General features: G+C 37.1%; 1 protein-coding gene across 1 annotated transcript in view; it reads left to right on the top strand.

Moving 5' to 3' along the window:
• Window positions 1–15,622, top strand: part of LOC107669673 (acylamino-acid-releasing enzyme) — an 18,096-nt gene extending 2,474 nt beyond the window's left edge. Inside the window, exons 5-26 of the mRNA XM_016462015.1 lie at window positions 761–1,173; window positions 2,792–2,924; window positions 3,033–3,159; window positions 3,267–3,342; window positions 3,420–3,495; window positions 4,248–4,387; window positions 4,494–4,628; window positions 4,777–4,868; window positions 5,016–5,053; window positions 5,203–5,324; window positions 5,754–5,814; window positions 5,927–6,021; window positions 6,210–6,279; window positions 7,277–7,362; window positions 10,374–10,512; window positions 10,599–10,682; window positions 10,760–10,840; window positions 10,929–11,017; window positions 11,088–11,281; window positions 11,394–11,496; window positions 12,809–12,915; window positions 13,603–15,622. Of these exons, the coding sequence (XP_016317501.1) occupies window positions 761–1,173; window positions 2,792–2,924; window positions 3,033–3,159; window positions 3,267–3,342; window positions 3,420–3,495; window positions 4,248–4,387; window positions 4,494–4,628; window positions 4,777–4,868; window positions 5,016–5,053; window positions 5,203–5,324; window positions 5,754–5,814; window positions 5,927–6,021; window positions 6,210–6,279; window positions 7,277–7,362; window positions 10,374–10,512; window positions 10,599–10,682; window positions 10,760–10,840; window positions 10,929–11,017; window positions 11,088–11,281; window positions 11,394–11,496; window positions 12,809–12,915; window positions 13,603–13,705 (2,564 nt within the window). The 3' untranslated portion in view covers window positions 13,706–15,622. The remainder of the gene's footprint in view (window positions 1–760; window positions 1,174–2,791; window positions 2,925–3,032; window positions 3,160–3,266; window positions 3,343–3,419; window positions 3,496–4,247; window positions 4,388–4,493; window positions 4,629–4,776; window positions 4,869–5,015; window positions 5,054–5,202; window positions 5,325–5,753; window positions 5,815–5,926; window positions 6,022–6,209; window positions 6,280–7,276; window positions 7,363–10,373; window positions 10,513–10,598; window positions 10,683–10,759; window positions 10,841–10,928; window positions 11,018–11,087; window positions 11,282–11,393; window positions 11,497–12,808; window positions 12,916–13,602) is intronic.
• Window positions 15,623–18,419: the final 2,797 nt, after the last annotated feature.

The following is an 18,419-nucleotide window of genomic DNA, read 5'->3' as shown; positions in this document are numbered from 1 at the left end:
ACCTTCTATATATGTTATTATTTAAAAGCTGCTTGTGATGGGCTTTGGTTCATCATGTGACTTTCTCATCACCAACCACATTTGGTGGTTATCAGTGTATTACAAAGGTACAAAACAGGTTTCAGTACTTCAATAGGTTGGTATATTAACATTATATCAGTTTAAAAAATTACGGTATTTAACTGTAAATTTAAGTTAAAACCGTAAAACCTAAAACGTTGCTACTGTATTTTTTACGGTAAAATTCCGGCAACCACAGCTGCCGTTTTTTTACCGTAAATTTTATGGAATTATTTTTACAGTGTACTATCAGGCACAGATTTAAACATATTTTTATTCAGTCATTATTTGATCATGGTGACAAAAAATGAATTGATTTTTAGTCAAAATTAGTTTAGACTCGCATTCCATCCAGTCACAGGATTTCAATCATGTTTGATAATTTGAGTCGATTTTAGAGTGTAGTGTTTTCAATTGTCATGCATGTTTCATTTGTTGTATTCAGAGCGGCTTGAAAGTCTGGTCATTTGTGATCCTCAGTCGTTTATTGTATGATGTCCAGTTATTCTATGTAAACATATACAAAGCCTATTGTTTTATAATCTGTTCAGAATTCTAAAAGTCGTGCAGTGTGTTCCAGCCAAAAGTCTGATTCTCTGTCAGTCTGGCTGACAACAAGACTATGAAATGCAATGAGTCTTGTGCCATATCCATGTCCTCTGATCAGGGTGTTTGATAGTCTTACTCTCTTTAATCTGAGGTGAAGGAGGGATTATGGAGGAGCAGGTGAGAACAGATGACCCAACTATATCCCCAGTGGATGAAGGAGATGCTTCAGTGGTAGATCTCTCTGTAGTGGATCATAATGTCACAGAGACCACTGTCTCAAATTCTGCTGCCAATCCTCATCCTATAGAGGCTGATGTCACCATACAGACTTTGGTAAATGAGATTTTCTCTGGACACACATCTGTTGAAAGCACCGTCCCACAAAGATCCAGATCCGATGCACAAGATCTGTGTCCGTTCTGTGGTTTAATGCTGCACAGAAAGAATTTGCAGGTGCATTTAAGAAGGAAGCACCCAGATCAAGTGTCAAACCAGGAGAATCCTGCCTCTGCTCAGGTGAAAAACCCAAAACAACAGAGACTTGCTTTGCGACAACAACAGAAGGTGAGAGAAGTTCATCCTTTTTGGGAGGTTTTGCAGATTTCTTACTCTTTAGAGCAGGGTTTATGAGGAAACTGCATTGAGTTTGTGAGTCAAATTAAAATAAATACATATAAATTAAAAACAAAATAATAAACATTTTCTTAAAAAAAAGAGTAATTTATTTGTTTACCTACATGTCATGTGACCAGTTACTGACATCAGAGGACTGTGAATTTGCAAATGTGTTGTTAAATTATCAAAATATTAACTTAAAATGTCAGGGGTAAGTATTTTATGTCAAAGGGGTTTGGTTGACAGAAAAGTTTAGGAATCCCTGCTTTAAAATACAGCCTTAAACAGACAGTTCACCCAAAATGAAAATTCTGTCATCATTTATTTACTCTCATGTTATTCCAAACTGCATGACTATTTTATTCTGGAGAACACAAAAGCTGATATTTTGGAGAAAAGGAAATTGTTCAAAATTTCTTCTGTTGTGTTCCCCCCAAAAAAGAAAGTCATGCAGGTTTTCAGTGATGGTGTGTAAACGACAGATTTATGGGGGAACTATTCCGTTATTGTTGATTTGTCTCAGAAATGTCTTCTATACATATTTAAATAATAGGAAAAGAATATAAATAATTTGTATAAATATAAATAATTATCCTTAATAGTTTCAATTTAAAGATAAATAGTAACAGAAACATCTTGAACGATTTCAAGCTAAAGATAAATAGTAACAAACGTTGCAGACCTTCTTTATACAGCCAAAAGGGAATTACAATATCTTAAAACTGACGGGTAACGAAAATACATTATTACGTGATTTTATATGCAGCAAAACCCAATACTTTGTACATGATACTATGGATTATATTATAGTGATTAAACACAAGAGTTCTTCAATATTGGCGCAGGTAATTAAAGATCATAGTGTCGAAAGTGTGATGAATAAACCTAACCCCCCCCTCAGAGGCCGCAGAATGGATGCGTCCGCACCGAAAGTGCTTTGTCCGCGGTTGAAAAATCGGCTGTCACCGACACTCCAGCGATTTTTTCCGATCTCACTCTTCTGTCACGACGGTCCACTTCAATTCACTGGGCCGGTGTGGATTATTGTTGGTGACATGCGTTGCGGTGGCGTCTGTGTTGTTGTTGTTTTAGCCAGATTTCGTTTGCGCCCAGCTGACCCACATCTATTTTAAGGTGCAAACGTAAACGGTGATACTTTTTAACGTCTGGTCACTCTCTTTTATTAACGTGTTGCTTTATTATTGACAGAATACATCTTTTTAATGAGATCACTGGAAGCGTAATATCGTTATCAAAGCGTTATAAACACTAGTGAGATAAAAATAGGATATTTTATATCGCAAAATGTTGACTAAATGTGTAACTGTAGCTATTTGTTAATTAGTTGCGTTGCATACAAAAACTAGTAAGTTTGAATTCTGCTGAGCACTATAGTACGTGAGATAGTATGTACTAAAGTAGTTTATATGATTAATATATGAGTTCATATGAATCAGTGGACTCTAAAGTGTCAAAAATGGGCTGTTTTACAGTGTGAGCCCACAAGAAAGGCAGGTTCATGTTCGTTTTATGTTTATGTTGACTCATAGTTTGTTTGTGGTCTCAGATTGCAATGGAGAGTGAAATCAGAGATGTGTTCAGACACTGTATCAGGTTTCCAGTGCCCATTTCTGCCTCTGTGGTCACTGATCAGCTGGTGGACACTGCCAGTGAGAAGCGTTGTATCACCATATTGGCCCGTAAGTATATTGGAGAGTTCTGTCATGTGGTTTTATGGTGTATTCTCTATTTAATCAGTTATATGACTTCATGATGCTTGCTTTTCAACTCTCTCTCTCTCTCTCTAGGTTGGAGTCAGTGTGATTTGGAGAGAGGGGGGAAACTGCGTTTCTCTCAGAGATGGACTCTACTGTGTAAACACGACACAATCGAGCATGTGCTGCCGTCTGGAACAAGCTCTCACATAGAGAAGGAGTAGGAGATATATACACAATATTCAGATATTCATGTATCTCAAGAGATAAAAAGAAAGACTACAAGTAAAAACACACCTGTCATCAAAATGCATCTCTCACTTTCAGGTTGCTCAGCTGCCATTCTCCTTCTGGGACTCTTCAAGCTGTCATCCGGGAGGATGCAGGACATCAGTACGTGGAGGTAATGGCTATCTTTGATATTAAAATATTGAATTATTAAAGTATGATTCTTAATCCTCTTTTTTTTTCATTTGGTAGGTTTGGGGCCAAAATGGTCTGGAGAAAAGTTTGGACCTTACAGCTCTAAATAAACATGGAAAAGTGTACGAAGATGGTAAGAAACACTTTTTGTTGTCCATGTTATACACCAGGGGTTTCAAATCACTTAACTGTCTTATAGAAATGAACTTGTACTGACTTTGAGCTTTACTTAAGGTTCATGAGACAAGGATGCATCAAATTGATCAAAGTTGACAATAAAGCCATATATAATTTAACAAAAGATTTTTATTTCAAAGAAATTCTGTTCTTTAGAACTTTATATTCATCCAAAAATCTTGAAAAAATGTATCACACTTTACACAAAAATATTAAGTAGAGCAATTGTTTTCAAAATTGATAACAATAAGAAATGCTTCTAGAGCACCAAATCAGCATACAGTATTAGAATGTTTTCTGAAATATCATGTGAGACTGATGACTTTGGCTTTTTGGCATTGGCTGCTGAAAATTCAGCTTGGCCATCACAAGATAACTTACATTTTGAAATTGAAAACTGCTATTTAAAATGGTAATAATGTTTCTCAATATTACTGTTTTACTGTATATTTGATCAAATAAATGCAGCGCTGTTAAACATGAGAGACTTATTTAAAAAAATATTTACAAATGTTTCCGACCCCAAACTTTTGAATGGTCGTGTAGTTGAAGATACACATTTATGCTGAGTCATTTTGTAATTTGGAAATGAATGATTCTTTATAGTAGCCAGTGGCTCTCTGGTCTTTTTTGTCAGTCTGGAGCCCAGATCATTGTTTAAGGATATCAGTCTGATTGCGTGTACTTTGTTTTTTTGTGTGTCATTAGCTCAGTTTGCATGTCTGGGCTGGTCACCATGTGAAAAAAAGTTGCTCTATGTGGCTGAAAAAAAGAGGGTGGAGCCATCAGCGCATTCATCAGTTGCATCAGCCAATGAGGATGGTGGGCTAGTGTTGCTTGAGGAACAGGTGAAATGTCTTCTCCCATATATACCGTCATACAGTAACCGTTATGGCTAGACATTTGAAGATATGCGTTTAAGACTTTTGAAGAAGTCATGTGTGCATTTCTCAGGATAAGAACATATATATTGAAGACTGGGGTGAAGGTCTGGTGGGTAAGAGCTGTCCTGTCTTATGTGTAGCTGATCTCAACAAAGGGGCAGTTATCGTATATGCTGGCGTCCCTCCACATATATCACCAGGACAGGTGAGTCAGATGTATATTACAATTCTCATTTGTCTAATTGATAATCAAGTATGTTATGCCACACATAGGAAATATTATATCAGCAATCTCAAATTCAATTGTTGTAAATGTTAACTGAATTATAAAATACTCCTTGTTCGTTCATAAGGCTCTGTGGGCACCTAATGGAAGGGGCGTGGTGTTTGTGGGCCAATGGAATGAGCCGTTCAGACTGGGCCTGAAATTCTGCTCTAATCGTAGGTGAGGGTGGAGTTAAAGATAACTTCAACAGCTATAATTTTTCCTTAGAACTATTGATCCAGTAATAATCCCACAACCCCTAAAGTGCTAGTATTTAATAAGATGCTTATATTAGAGAATTAATTCCGATTTTTTTTATTTTTCCAGATCAGCTCTCTACTACCTGGATATGAAAGGAAACTGTGGTAAGTATCTTTATAGGAGGGTTTATGTGTAAGCACCTTTTTATGTGCCTTTTCTTCACTCTTTGGGCTTTGACTTGTATACAGTTTTGTGAAACTTGAACTCTTGGTCCTGTAACCTCTCTCTGTCTAATATGACCTGTCTTTGCCAGAGTGCTTGTCAGCTGAAGGTGTGTCTGTTTCAAGCCCTCGAATGAGTCCAGACTCGTGCTGGATCATATACTTGCAGGGACAGGTGTTTGGACCACATCGTCAGTGCCTGAGAATGATGCTGGTGAGAACATACAGTTCAATATATCATACATGAATTGCTTTATAATAAATGCTGTTCTTTTGAACTCTTTATTCATTAAGAATCTTGAAAAAAAATGTATCATGGTTTTTCCACAAGAATATTAAGAAGCACAACTTTTTTTCAAAAGGGATAGTAATAAGAAATGTATCTTGAGCACCAAATCAGCATGTTAAAATTATTTCTGAAGGACCGTGTGACACTGAAGATGGCTGCTGAAAGTTCAGCTTTGCCATCACTGGAAAAAAGTATTAAAATAACAAAGCAAATAATATCTCTCTGATTTTACAGTATTTTCGATCAAATCGTTGTAACCTTGTTTAGCATAAGAGACTTTGAACAAGATTAATCTTATTTGACTATTTATTAGACTACTTTCTCTTTTTTGTCTCTTTTTAAAATTTTTTTTAGTATGACATGAAGAACAGAAGCACTTCAGTCTTAGTAGATGTGGTCAGGAGAGCAGAAAAAGGTACTTAAAAGAAAACCCACATGCACGCACATTGAAAAGTGACATGAAGTCAGTTTTATTTAAATAGCGCTTTTCACAATGGACATAGGTGTGATGTCATGTCCCCTCACAGGTCAGTTTGCTGGTATATACGAAGCATTGCCATCTCAATGCTGGTCTGCAGACAATGAGAGAATCTTCTTTAGCAGTTCCTGTGAAAACAATAAGGTAAACAAAACAAATACACATACACAAAAAATACCAGTACTTGACCCAAATAGTGAAGAAAAAAATTGGCGCACTGTTAAATATCTTGCATAGAAAGCCTGTATGTCACCCATTTCTGCACTGTGTGGATTCTGAATTTCTGATTCTTAGTGTTACGATTTTGTGATTTGCACCATCTGTTCTTCTAGGCAGTGTTCTCAGTTCACAGAACCACAGGAAGAGTCACACAAGTGTGCGGACTGGATGCACTAAGACTAGGTAGTGTAAATATGGAGTGATGTCATAACCAGTGTTGGGGGTAACGCATTACAAGTAACGCAAGTTGCGTAATCAGATTACTTTTTTCAAGTAACTTGTAAAGTAACGCATTACTTTTTAATTTAGAAGGAAATATCTGAGTTACTTTTTCAAATAAGTAATGCTAGTTACTTTGTTTTCCATGTCTTGACTGACAGCTCTCGTGTTGCCGTGTTGAGAAAAATGGGGAGTAAGTGCAGAAGCGTTGTGTGCGCTGTGATGTTACTGTAGTTCTAGACTAAATATGAACATTATTTACTCATCTCACTGCACAAAAACAGATTCAGTATTCCCCAAATTTAATAAAAACAGTCAAATGCAAACTCAGAATATTATATAAACCTGCATAAAAATATGTTAAATAAGACAAATATCATTTATGTATTTAATCCCATTTTATTAACCAATATCTTTGCTACTGACCTCCGATGATCTAATTCAACCATACTAATAAGCAAAAATGACACATTTGTTTCATTTTTGTTATTGCTGAATAGTGTTGAACTTTCTTCTCCTGCGTCATATTCTTCATGCAATTTGTTTGAGCTGCGCCCTCTACTGTACAGATGTGAATTTGCATTTCCTTCAGCCTGAGGCATATTCATTTAACTTCTGTTGTGAAAAGGGCTTTTACATTTGTAAAAGAAGAACTTTTTTATATTAAAAACAAACAAGGAAGCCCTGCCCAGATTTAAAAAGTAACTCAAAAGTAACGTAACGCATCACTTTCCATAAAAAGTAACTAAGTACCGTAATTAGTTACTTTTGTAGGGAGTAATGCAATATTGTAATGCATTACTTTTAAAAGTAACTTTCCCCAACACTGGTCATAACTGCTCTGACTCAGTAAGAACGAAAGATATTCTAAGGCCATTTGGTCACTTTACTGTCAATGTCATTACTATGTTTCTTGCCAATTGTGACAGTCATTAATTGTGTGTGTGTGTGTGTTTGGTAGATGATTTTGGGAGTGTGCAGCTGTTGACAATACAAAAAGACCTGATGGTGATGAGCTGCTCATCTCCAAATCAACCTCCCTGCCTGGTACAACCATACACACATGCACACACTTTTCTATAATAGTCATCTTTCACTGAAGAAACTGCATTACATGTAGGGTTGGGTATCGTTTGAATTTTATCTGCTTATCGATTCCTAGTTTCGATTCCAATAAGATAAAAAATCCAATATAAAAAAATTGTCAAACATTTAGATGTCAAACATTTATTCTGTCTTTTTACAAAGCATTCTGTTGCAGCTGAATAACACGAGCAAAAATCAGCAGCCTACAGAACACTGCAAGAGGAATTTTGCCTATGCTTAAAAAATAAATTTTAAATATTAAAGTGTTAAAGACAAGTAAACAGTCAGTAATAAGATAGGAATAAACAAATCAATTAACAATGTCATAAATAAATACAACTGAATAAAATTTCAGGTACTGAAACTAATTAAAATTTTAAAAACACTGCATAGTTTTCTTTTCATAAATAAAATATAGATGAATCAGTTAAAGTTATTAAATATATTCAGTCAAGATCAGTGAATGATTTTCTTTTGTTCTTTGATTAACATTAATGACAGGCAGCGCGTTTATTAGGCTGCTGTCTCTTTAACACTGAACGCACGCAGATCTAAAAATACTGTACCACGAGCGTTTTCTTTCTCATCTTTACTTTCACTTCAGATAAAAACGGCTGTGTTTATGATGATATACTGACGTAGTTTTCTGCAGTGAAATACACAGAACGGTTAGAGAACGGACACAGATCGGGACCGATGTTCTCTGTGCTCGCGCTTCAGCAAACAAGGCACAAATTCTTTCCGTTCCTGCACTTAAATCATTTTAAATCACATTAAAATGCGAACGCTGGAATCATTAAGCAGAATGGAAATGCCTGCGTCTCATCAAACACCCAGTTCTTGGGAATTTGGAATCAGTTCTAAAACGGAACGGGTTTTCAAAACCCAGCCCTACATGTTTGTAAGGTGTTATTGAGCGTCATGTATCTGTGATGAAAGCCTGACCTCGTCTGTGAGCTGGTCGACGCGGTACAGGTCCGGATGCACCATCATCAGGAGGAAGGCCAGCGGCTGCTGCTTGAGCTGAAACATGGCAAACACACGCTCGTCCAGCCGGCCGCCGCTCGTCCGGAAGGCTTTCTGAGGAGGAGGAAGCACAGATACACAGAAACCGACAGAATAACAACAAAAACTATCAGTGTGACAGTAAAAATGTAAAGTAACGCATTACTTTTTAATTTAGAAGGAAATATCTGAGTTACTTTTTCAAATAAGTAATGCTAGTTACTTTGTTTTCCATGTCTTGACTGACAGCTCTCGTGTTGCCGTGTTGAGAAAAATGGGGAGTAAGTGCAGAAGCGTTGTGTGCGCTGTGATGTTACTGTAGTTCTAGACTAAATATGAACATTATTTACTCATCTCACTGCACAAAAACAGATTCAGTATTCCCCAAATTTAATAAAAACAGTCAAATGCAAACTCAGAATATTATATAAACCTGCATAAAAATATGTTAAATAAGACAAATATCATTTATGTATTTAATCCCATTTTATTAACCAATATCTTTGCTACTGACCTCCGATGATCTAATTCAACCATACTAATAAGCAAAAATGACACATTTGTTTCATTTTTGTTATTGCTGAATAGTGTTGAACTTTCTTCTCCTGCGTCATATTCTTCATGCAATTTGTTTGAGCTGCGCCCTCTACTGTACAGATGTGAATTTGCATTTCCTTCAGCCTGAGGCATATTCATTTAACTTCTGTTGTGAAAAGGGCTTTTACATTTGTAAAAGAAGAACTTTTTTATATTAAAAACAAACAAGGAAGCCCTGCCCAGATTTAAAAAGTAACTCAAAAGTAACGTAACGCATCACTTTCCATAAAAAGTAACTAAGTACCGTAATTAGTTACTTTTGTAGGGAGTAATGCAATATTGTAATGCATTACTTTTAAAAGTAACTTTCCCCAACACTGGTCATAACTGCTCTGACTCAGTAAGAACGAAAGATATTCTAAGGCCATTTGGTCACTTTACTGTCAATGTCATTACTATGTTTCTTGCCAATTGTGACAGTCATTAATTGTGTGTGTGTGTGTGTTTGATTTTGGGTTTTGGGAGTGTGCAGCTGTTGACAATACAAAAAGACCTGATGGTGATGAGCTGCTCATCCAACCTCCCTCCTCCCTGCCTGGTACAACCATACACACATGCACACACTTTTCTATAATAGTCATCTTTCACTGAAGAAACTGCATTACATGTAGGGTTGGGTATCGTTTGAATTTTATCTGCTTATCGATTCCTAGTTTCGATTCCAATAAGATAAAAAATCCAATATAAAAAAATTGTCAAACATTTAGATGTCAAACATTTATTCTGTCTTTTTACAAAGCATTCTGTTGCAGCTGAATAACACGAGCAAAAATCAGCAGCCTACAGAACACTGCAAGAGGAATTTTGCCTATGCTTAAAAAATAAATTTTAAATATTAAAGTGTTAAAGACAAGTAAACAGTCAGTAATAAGATAGGAATAAACAAATCAATTAACAATGTCATAAATAAATACAACTGAATAAAATTTCAGGTACTGAAACTAATTAAAATTTTAAAAACACTGCATAGTTTTCTTTTCATAAATAAAATATAGATGAATCAGTTCAAGTTATTAAATATATTCAGTCAAGATCAGTGAATGATTTTCTTTTGTTCTTTGATTAACATTAATGACAGGCAGCGCGTTTATTAGGCTGCTGTCTCTTTAACACTGAACGCACGCAGATCTAAAAATACTGTACATGTGTGTTTTCTTTCTCATCTGTTTACGTTCACGTAAGACAAAAACAGCTGTGTTTATGATGATATACTGACGTAGTTTTCTGCATATTGGTCGACAAATATGAAAGAAGTCAGTTTCGGCCCGGAACAACCTTTTCTACAGTGGAAATACACGGAACGGTTCTAAAATAGAACCGGTTTTCGATACTCAACCCTAGTTACATGTAACACTGCGTGTTTTCTGTAGAAACTTGGCTTCCTCTCATCAGTGGATCAGGTTGAGGACATGCAACTTTGTAATGTGGGCGGAGCAGATGTGTATGAGGGATTTGATTGGCAGCCCATGTTAATCACACCCCCTTCTCAAGAGGAGAACCATCAGTTCTGTGAGTAATATGGATGTATCATCAGATTTACAGCTGCTACCAGCAATATTTCTTTGTGGTTTTACTCTTTCCTCCTCTCTATATAGCTGGACTGAATTTTGGAGCAATTTTGTTGAAGCCGTACAATCTTCCAGAGAGAAGGAAAAGTCCTCTAGTGGTGAATATACATGGTAAGGCTGACAATTTTTTGTTCATGACGTCATTATTTCTCAGACATAAGTGAACAGTGAAGTATTTGTCTGTGCAGGTGGTCCTCATGCTCATTTTGCTGCTGACTGGAACGCCACAGCCGCTGCTTTAACCAAACTGGGATTTGCTGTTCTGATGGGTAGGGTGTATATGTAGCATTCTAGTTCCTGTCACAACAAAAAATAGAGAATGAGCACTGATTTAAAGTATGACTTTGTGTGTCACAGTGAACTACAGGGGCTCCACTGGTTTCGGTCAAGATGGCATAGAGTCTCTGCTTGGAAACGTTGGCAGTCAGGACGTCAAAGATGTTCATGTGTGTATATGCACAAATAATGTGTGCATATTGAGGAAAAATTAGCTCATTTGTCATTTTTTGTGTCCAGAGGGCAGTGTTGTGCACTTTGCAGAATGAGACGACCCTTGATCCTGATAGGGTGGCAGTGATGGGTGGCTCTCATGGTGGTTTTCTGGCCTGCCACCTGGTTGGTCAGTATCCAGATTTCTACAGAGCTTGTGCAGCAAGAAACCCTGTGATCAACGCAGCCACACTGCTTGGAACCAGTGATATTGTAGACTGGTAACACACTCACATTTACATTCGTTAATAACCCTTCTATTAAAGATGAAAAAGTGTTGGCAGTGGCCGAAGGTAACTGTAATGGTGGTATGTGCTTATGCTATCCCTACAGGAGATATTCCTCTGTGGGGATTCAGTATGCTTTTGACCGGCTGCCCACATCACAGTCCCTCATTTCAATGCTGGAAAAGTCACCCATAATGCATGCTGCACAGGTATACACACACACATTTACTAAGTTAATCTAAATGTGTACATTGCATAGACTTATATGTTTATATATAGCTAGTTATAAATACTGAACCCTAACCTTATAACAGAAAACCTTGTACTTTTTTACATTTAAAGCAGCACTATGTAACTTTTTCTGTGTTCAAAATTTGCAAAATGTATATAATGAGCGAGTACATTATGAATTCATCTTCCAAACCGCGTTTTTGTCTACTTTGGACTATTGTAGCCTGGTCGGGTCGTCACCGCTGCGGAGTAACACATACCTGCGTGAATCGCCATAGACATAAACTTAGAGAAGTAGCTCCGGTTGGAATGTTCTTCTGCTGGATGTGTGCAGTTCTGTTTGTTAACCGCTAGAGCGCCAAAAGTTACATAGTGCTGCTTTAAAATAACTTTCTTTTTTTAACCTTTTTTACAAATAAAGACGTCCCCAAAAGGTGTTTTTGGGAGGCTTTGTTAGGTTTAACTCACTTCTGGGTATAAATTTATCCCCGTAATATGGTCAGATAGATGCACACTCACTCATACTCACACACACAGACAGAATAGTGATTAATATATAGTATTTTTGGGGTAGCAAAAGCTTAATATCTAAATAGAATGTTCACGCAAAGAAAGAAGGCTTAATTTTTATTCTCGCTGTAGTAGTATTGTTGCCGCCACCACCATGTCGTGAAGGCGCTGTGTTTTGTTGTCAAAGCAAAACTACTTTGTTTGGCCTTCCAAAAGAGGACGATATGCGCTTCGTCATGCCTAGAGCTGATCCGTGCTGGTCGCTGAGGAAATACATCAACTTTGCGCTGTGGATCGCTGGATCGGCTTTCACCGTGGACGAAGCGGAGTCCAGCCCGGGGTCGTCACATGTGGTTGCTGCAAGCCCGCCGGCAGCTCCTTCATCGAATCCGCCGGCCGCGCCGCTCTCAAGCCCGCCCGCCTCCGCTCACTCAAGCCGGCCTCCGCTCACTCTAGCCCGTGGGCCTCCACTCACTCTAGCCTGCCGTGTGTTTCGTTGTGAGTAAGGGGCGTAACATTTCCGTCACACGCTTGAGGTATTCGGCCAATCACAACGCACTGGACAGCTGGCCAATCAGAGCACACCTCGCTTTTCAGACCGATGAGCTTTGTAAAAATCTACGTGTTTCAGAAAGGTGGGGCATAATGTGTTTAAAATAATGTGTTTTTTGAACCTTAAACCGCATAAACACATTTCATTACACCAAATACACAAAATAATGTTCTTTTTAGCAACATCATATGACCCCTTTAATATGGTTTGTGTAAATGTGTGTTTAGATCCGTGCTCCTGTGTTGTTGATGTTGGGTGGGAGAGACAGGAGAGTATCACCTCACCAGGGTCTGGAGCTCTACAGAGCACTCAAGAGCAGGAGCACACCTGTCAGGTACACAAACAAACAAACACACTGCATTTAATAAACACACATTTATGCTGATATTATTAGTGATAGACTAGGCTGATTACATTTGGCCATTTTGAGATGTTGGTATTGGCCACAACAACTTTGTCAATGGATAATTAACTTTTCTTTTTGCAGAGTATGATACAGTTTGGGATCAGAAAGATTTTTTTTTTTTTTTTTTTTTTTTTTTTAAAGACGTCGACTGTGCTCACCAAGGCTGCATTTATTTGATCAAAATACAGTTATAACAGTAACATTTAAAAAATATTTTTACAAAGTAAAATATTTTAGAATATTTAGGACTTTTTGATGAATAGACAGTTTAAAAGAACAGCATTTATTTGAAATAGAAATCTTTTGTAACATTATAAATGTCATTTTTTATCAGTTTAATGCATTCTTGATGAATAAAGGTTTTGGGCCTATTTAAAAAAAAAAAAAAAAAAAAGGGACATCTTACTGACCCCAAACCTATGAAACTGTATGTTGTTTTAGTACATTTTCAGTTAAATAAATATTGGTTTCATTTGGCAATGTTTGCCCTTGGCTTTTGAAAAACCCACTGCAGTCAACCACTAATCACTATTTTGAAATGTTCAGCCTTCTCTTTCTTTTTCCCTGTCTTTATCACACACATTCTCTCTTTCTCTCTCTTTGTCTGTCCCTCAGGTTATTGTGGTACAGTGATGAGGGTCATTCGCTGTCTAAAGTCAACACTCAGTCTGACTGCTTCCTCAACATCGTTCTGTGGTTTAAAGAACATTTAAACTGACGCAACATTTCTCAGAGACGCATATGAAAATATTCATCAAATTTTTTTTTTTTGTCTGCACATATTGTGTTTGACATTCTTGCCAATACTGTAGATGTCCATGAATGTTGCACTGAGGCTGAAGTTAAAGGTTATACAGGTCACTGTCCACTAGGGGACAGACCTGTCCATGTTAAATTAGCACTGCTAAAATAAATGGTCAAATGCCAAAGAATGAAGTCATTATGTTTAGAAATCAGAGCTCATGTACTGTGATACTGAACTTCTCTTTTTAGAGTTAATATCTGAACATTCACCATCTTTTGTGAGACGTTTACTCTTCGCTATGTTTTTAATGGACAGTAATGATCTTGCCAGTATTTTTAGATCAAATCTGTTTGACTTTAAATACAAATACATGCTGAGCATTTGTAGATTTAAATTAGTTTGATTATGAAAAAAGTACATTTAGGATGGAAAGCAGAAGAGAAGAACAAAAAGCAATTTTCTAGTTTCTGAAATGTATTTATAGAGATCTTCAACATTCCATATTTATAAACATGATACGAGACAGAAATGTGTGATATTTATTTTGGCCAATGCTTATATGCATAGATCCAGGTGTGCATGCTTGCTTTGGTGGAAGCTGTACCAGCTCACATGTCTAAGACTCTCGTGTCCATTTCACTTGCAGCCCCTTAAGAAAGGTATTTCCCTCAAAGATTTCTTTCTTTGTTTCATAGTTTTGCAACATTTTTGTCCTTTGAACACTTAATCTCCAAATCCTCTTTGACAGATTCATTCAGCTCTTGTGTTTCTCTCACGTTGAGCTCCAGACAGTTTTATGTTACAGTGTTTTATGGCCAATTGTTGCATGTGGATTTTCAATATTCTGGCGGTCTCAGGGGGCAGATTGCTTTATACCCTGTTAAGATTGCATTGCTAATGACCCACAGAGAAAGAAGTAGAACACAACAGGTCACCTGAGACCATTGCCACTGCCACTGTGTAAGAGAGAAAGAAAGAAAGGTCTGTATTATTCCCCCTTTGATCGGGTTTGGTGTAGGTGTCTGGGTCTTAGGCAGGTCAAATATCATTAAAAGTCTTTACTCTCTGTCTCAGTCTGCCTAGACGCTGAACGGCATGCTCATAAAGGAAGATTAAAGAGCTAGGCAGAATTTGAGAATAAACACAAACACCCAAAAAGTAGGAAATCATTGCCAGGGGGTGAAAAGCAGATGAGAAGCAGATTAGAGGAAGTAGGGAGAAAAATCTGAGTAGGTTTAAGGTCACACTGGGGTAAAATGAGCCACAGCTTAGTTGGTGCTCTCATGAGCTGTGATGTGACAACTAAATGAAAACATGAAAGTTATCTGATGGCTCAAGCTTTCCCCCCCACCCCAGAATGCTGGGAGTTGGGTAAGATCCAGTAGGCCTGGGGCACGTTGAATCAACGGCCATAAATATGACACAGCTTGAAGCAGTGAATCTATTTGAGTTGGCAAAGTAATACAGCATAAATGAAATCCTTCAGACATCTTTGTTATACTTTGGTTCATGTTGCTTTTGGACATTACAAGTCTTATATAAGTTGTTTTCTTTGATCTTAAAGTAGATCTTCAAACTGATAAACAGCTCTGCTCTGTTGTTTTCACCTATTAGAAAAAGGAAATGACACAAACTGGCTCACCTTACCACAGGCCCAAAGTAAAGGTGTGCTAAACCAGGGTGTTGCTGTGAGTAGTGGTCAGTGCCCACCCAAAAGAAAACGAATCAAATGTTGTTATTAGCATAGATTTTTACATGTCTTTTTATTGATTTATTGGCTGTTAGATCATTTATTGGACTATAATATGTGCTTGCCTCTGCATTGTTTCAATAGGATGTCTGTCATTGTCCATCATATATAAACTAGTTTCTAGGTCATTTCAATGCCACCAGTGCCAAAATACTTTTTTCTGACATCTGAAATATTAAACAATGATCTATATAAAAGCAGTGTTATTGTAGTATTATTTATATATTATTACAGTGTTTGTTGCATTTTGAATTAGCTTTTATTTTGTTTTCAATTTTCATTTTAATTTGAGTAATTTTATGTTTGCAATTATTTTGTTTTTATTTTAAATATATCTGTATTTAATAAATAAAAAATATTTTCTATTTTAGTTTTAGTAATTTCAGTCTTTTAAGTTTATACTTATTTGAGTTTCTGATATTTATATTTTATTTTAATGAATGAAAGTCATTTTTAAATTGTTTTAGTTTTAGTCGTAGGTAACAATGACACTGTTTAAAAGTTGTTAACACAAGTTTCAACTGAATACCGAATATTGAAAAGGAAAACCTATGTGGTTTATAAATACAGCATTTAATATTTATATTATATTTCAGTTACTGGAAACAATTTGTAATAGTTTTGGATTCTCAGTACAATATATTTAAAAAAAAAGACCTATCTTACCTTCAGTCTCACTAAATTCCCTGCAGTCTCACATGAAGTCCCCAGGTCTCTATTGACATAACAATGTGGAAAATTGAGCAGAAGGGTAAAAAGACTGTAAAAGAGTCCAATCCAGAGAAAGAGAGATAGTTTAATAGATAGTGGTAAGGTGAATGAGGAGGGCCAGAACTGACCAGTCATACCCATTAATGAAAGAGTATATAAGTAGTGGGGCTGCTCGTGTGTGGTTATCAGTGTGTTTAGACAGAAGGCTCTGGATGGGATTAGAGTGAGTAGAGGACATTAAACGAGCATTTCCACCTGCTTGTGATTTAGTGTGTTGGATAGGAAATGCGATACTACTTAGTGTGAGGGATGTGAGTGATATGTCGTGTGAGTTTGTGTAAGCCTGAAAACATTACTACACTCTCATAGGATGTGAAGAGTGTGTTTGTGTTTGTGTTCAGGGGGCCGGAGGCTAATAGACTTTTGGGGTAATTAGCATGCTGCTGAAAACCATTAATTCATCTCACCTTTCCTCCCCCATGCTTCCATTCGTGGGCCGGTCCGCAGTGCTCTGCTCAGTTGTCACTGTAATGGATGAGTCCATTAGCTGCCCCTGGCAGGGGAGGTGATCGGTCAGAGAGTAAACTGGGTAAAAAGGGCAAAACTGTCACCAAACAACTTAAGCTAATAGCGTCGCCACTTTACTTGATGAAATGTGTTTAACACGCTCTCTTGTGCTTCGCTTTTCTCCCTCCGTCCCTCAGATAAACACACATGGCCAACACCTATATTCCATTGACTCTCTCTGCCGTCCTCTGTCATTTTCTCATTCCACCGCTCCCTCCCTTCCACCGCTTTGCCATGTAACTCTGTTGTTTCTTGGGAGTGATGGAGCTGGAGAATATTTGGTCACTTATAAAGAACTGACATTTCCTGTCAGCATTTGAGTGTTATGACTGGGCATTAGAGTGAGACAGGGTGCTGAAACTGTGTGCTCTGCAAGCAACAAATCCACCAATTTGACGTTCACCAGTGAGCAAAGAAAAAAATCCAAAACAGTCTGATTTTGTATATGCTCACTTAGAATTGGACTATGTTCAGAATATAATAATAGTATACTGCATAGTATAAAGTACACTGAATCCTGGCTATTATGAAAAATAGCATGTGAACAACATGGATTAGACAAAGATTTCAAATATTATGCTATGGTACAGTAGTATGTATTGTTTTTTCATTCTTTGACTGTGTCCCATTTCAGAGGCTGCCTCCATTGGAGGCTGCATTCGAAAACCGAATGCATCACAGTGGAGCAATTAAGGCTGTCCCATTTCAAAGCTTTCTTGAAATGCAGCCTTGGAATGTGTACTTCACTTCCCAGGCCATGAAGGATACAACAAATATATCCTTTGTGGCCCAAACTATCCGAAGATTCATTGCGCAACAGTGACAACAGGATCTCTAAAAAAAACTAAACAAACAGGCAAACAAAACAAAACATAGTAGGCTGATGTGTCCGCAGTGAAATTCAGCTAATGTCTTTTTTTATTAGGGCTATTTCAGTTCCTTTTGGGCTACCAAAATCTGAAGAATGCCTTGCCCAAAGGGCTACCAGAGATTTTGAAATTTTGCAAGCTCTGATTTACAATATTGCCAAAAAAGTAATGAAATATGCAATACAGAATATAAATTGGGTGAGGTAAATAGAAGAAATATAGACAGTAGTATGAGAAGAAAAAATAGTGTACAATATGGATTTACATTTGTGACTGTACATGCACATTGTGCACTGTTTTGTATTATTTGCATATTTTAGGGAAATGTAGTTGGTCGTCTGGGTATTCCATGAAATGAACTGTGCACAGTAATGTATTCTGCATGAACAGTACCAGTAGATCATAGCCGTGATCTGTCATATGTTGTTCTGTATTTGTAATGCAGGTTTATTCTTGGAGACATGGAGTAAATGAATATGTAATCACTTGGTTATTAAGACTCAATCACATTTGCTCACATTCAAACTTAATTGCTCTAAATTACCCACACACAGGTTCTTATCAGGTGTCTGAATGAAAGAGAGTCTTTGATGTTTAGTTCTGTAATTAATGCACTTTATGACCAGCCTCATCCCAGACTAAAACCCTGCCTTGATATACAAATTGAATTTTCTGTGTGTGTGTAATTATGATTGCATTAATAGCGGTTATTTTGTTCTGTTTGTTTTAATTGAGTCAGTAGATCACTTATTTTTCTGCCCTTGGCTTCATCGTGAGCCCCCGCAGGCTG

This window comes from Sinocyclocheilus anshuiensis, unplaced genomic scaffold (assembly GCF_001515605.1).
Source record: "Sinocyclocheilus anshuiensis isolate Anshui unplaced genomic scaffold, SAMN03320099.WGS_v1.1 scaffold80, whole genome shotgun sequence".
NCBI lineage: Eukaryota > Metazoa > Chordata > Actinopteri > Cypriniformes > Cyprinidae > Sinocyclocheilus > Sinocyclocheilus anshuiensis.
The sequence above is the reverse complement of the archived record's forward strand: the minus strand, read 5'-3'. Positions and strand labels throughout refer to the sequence as shown.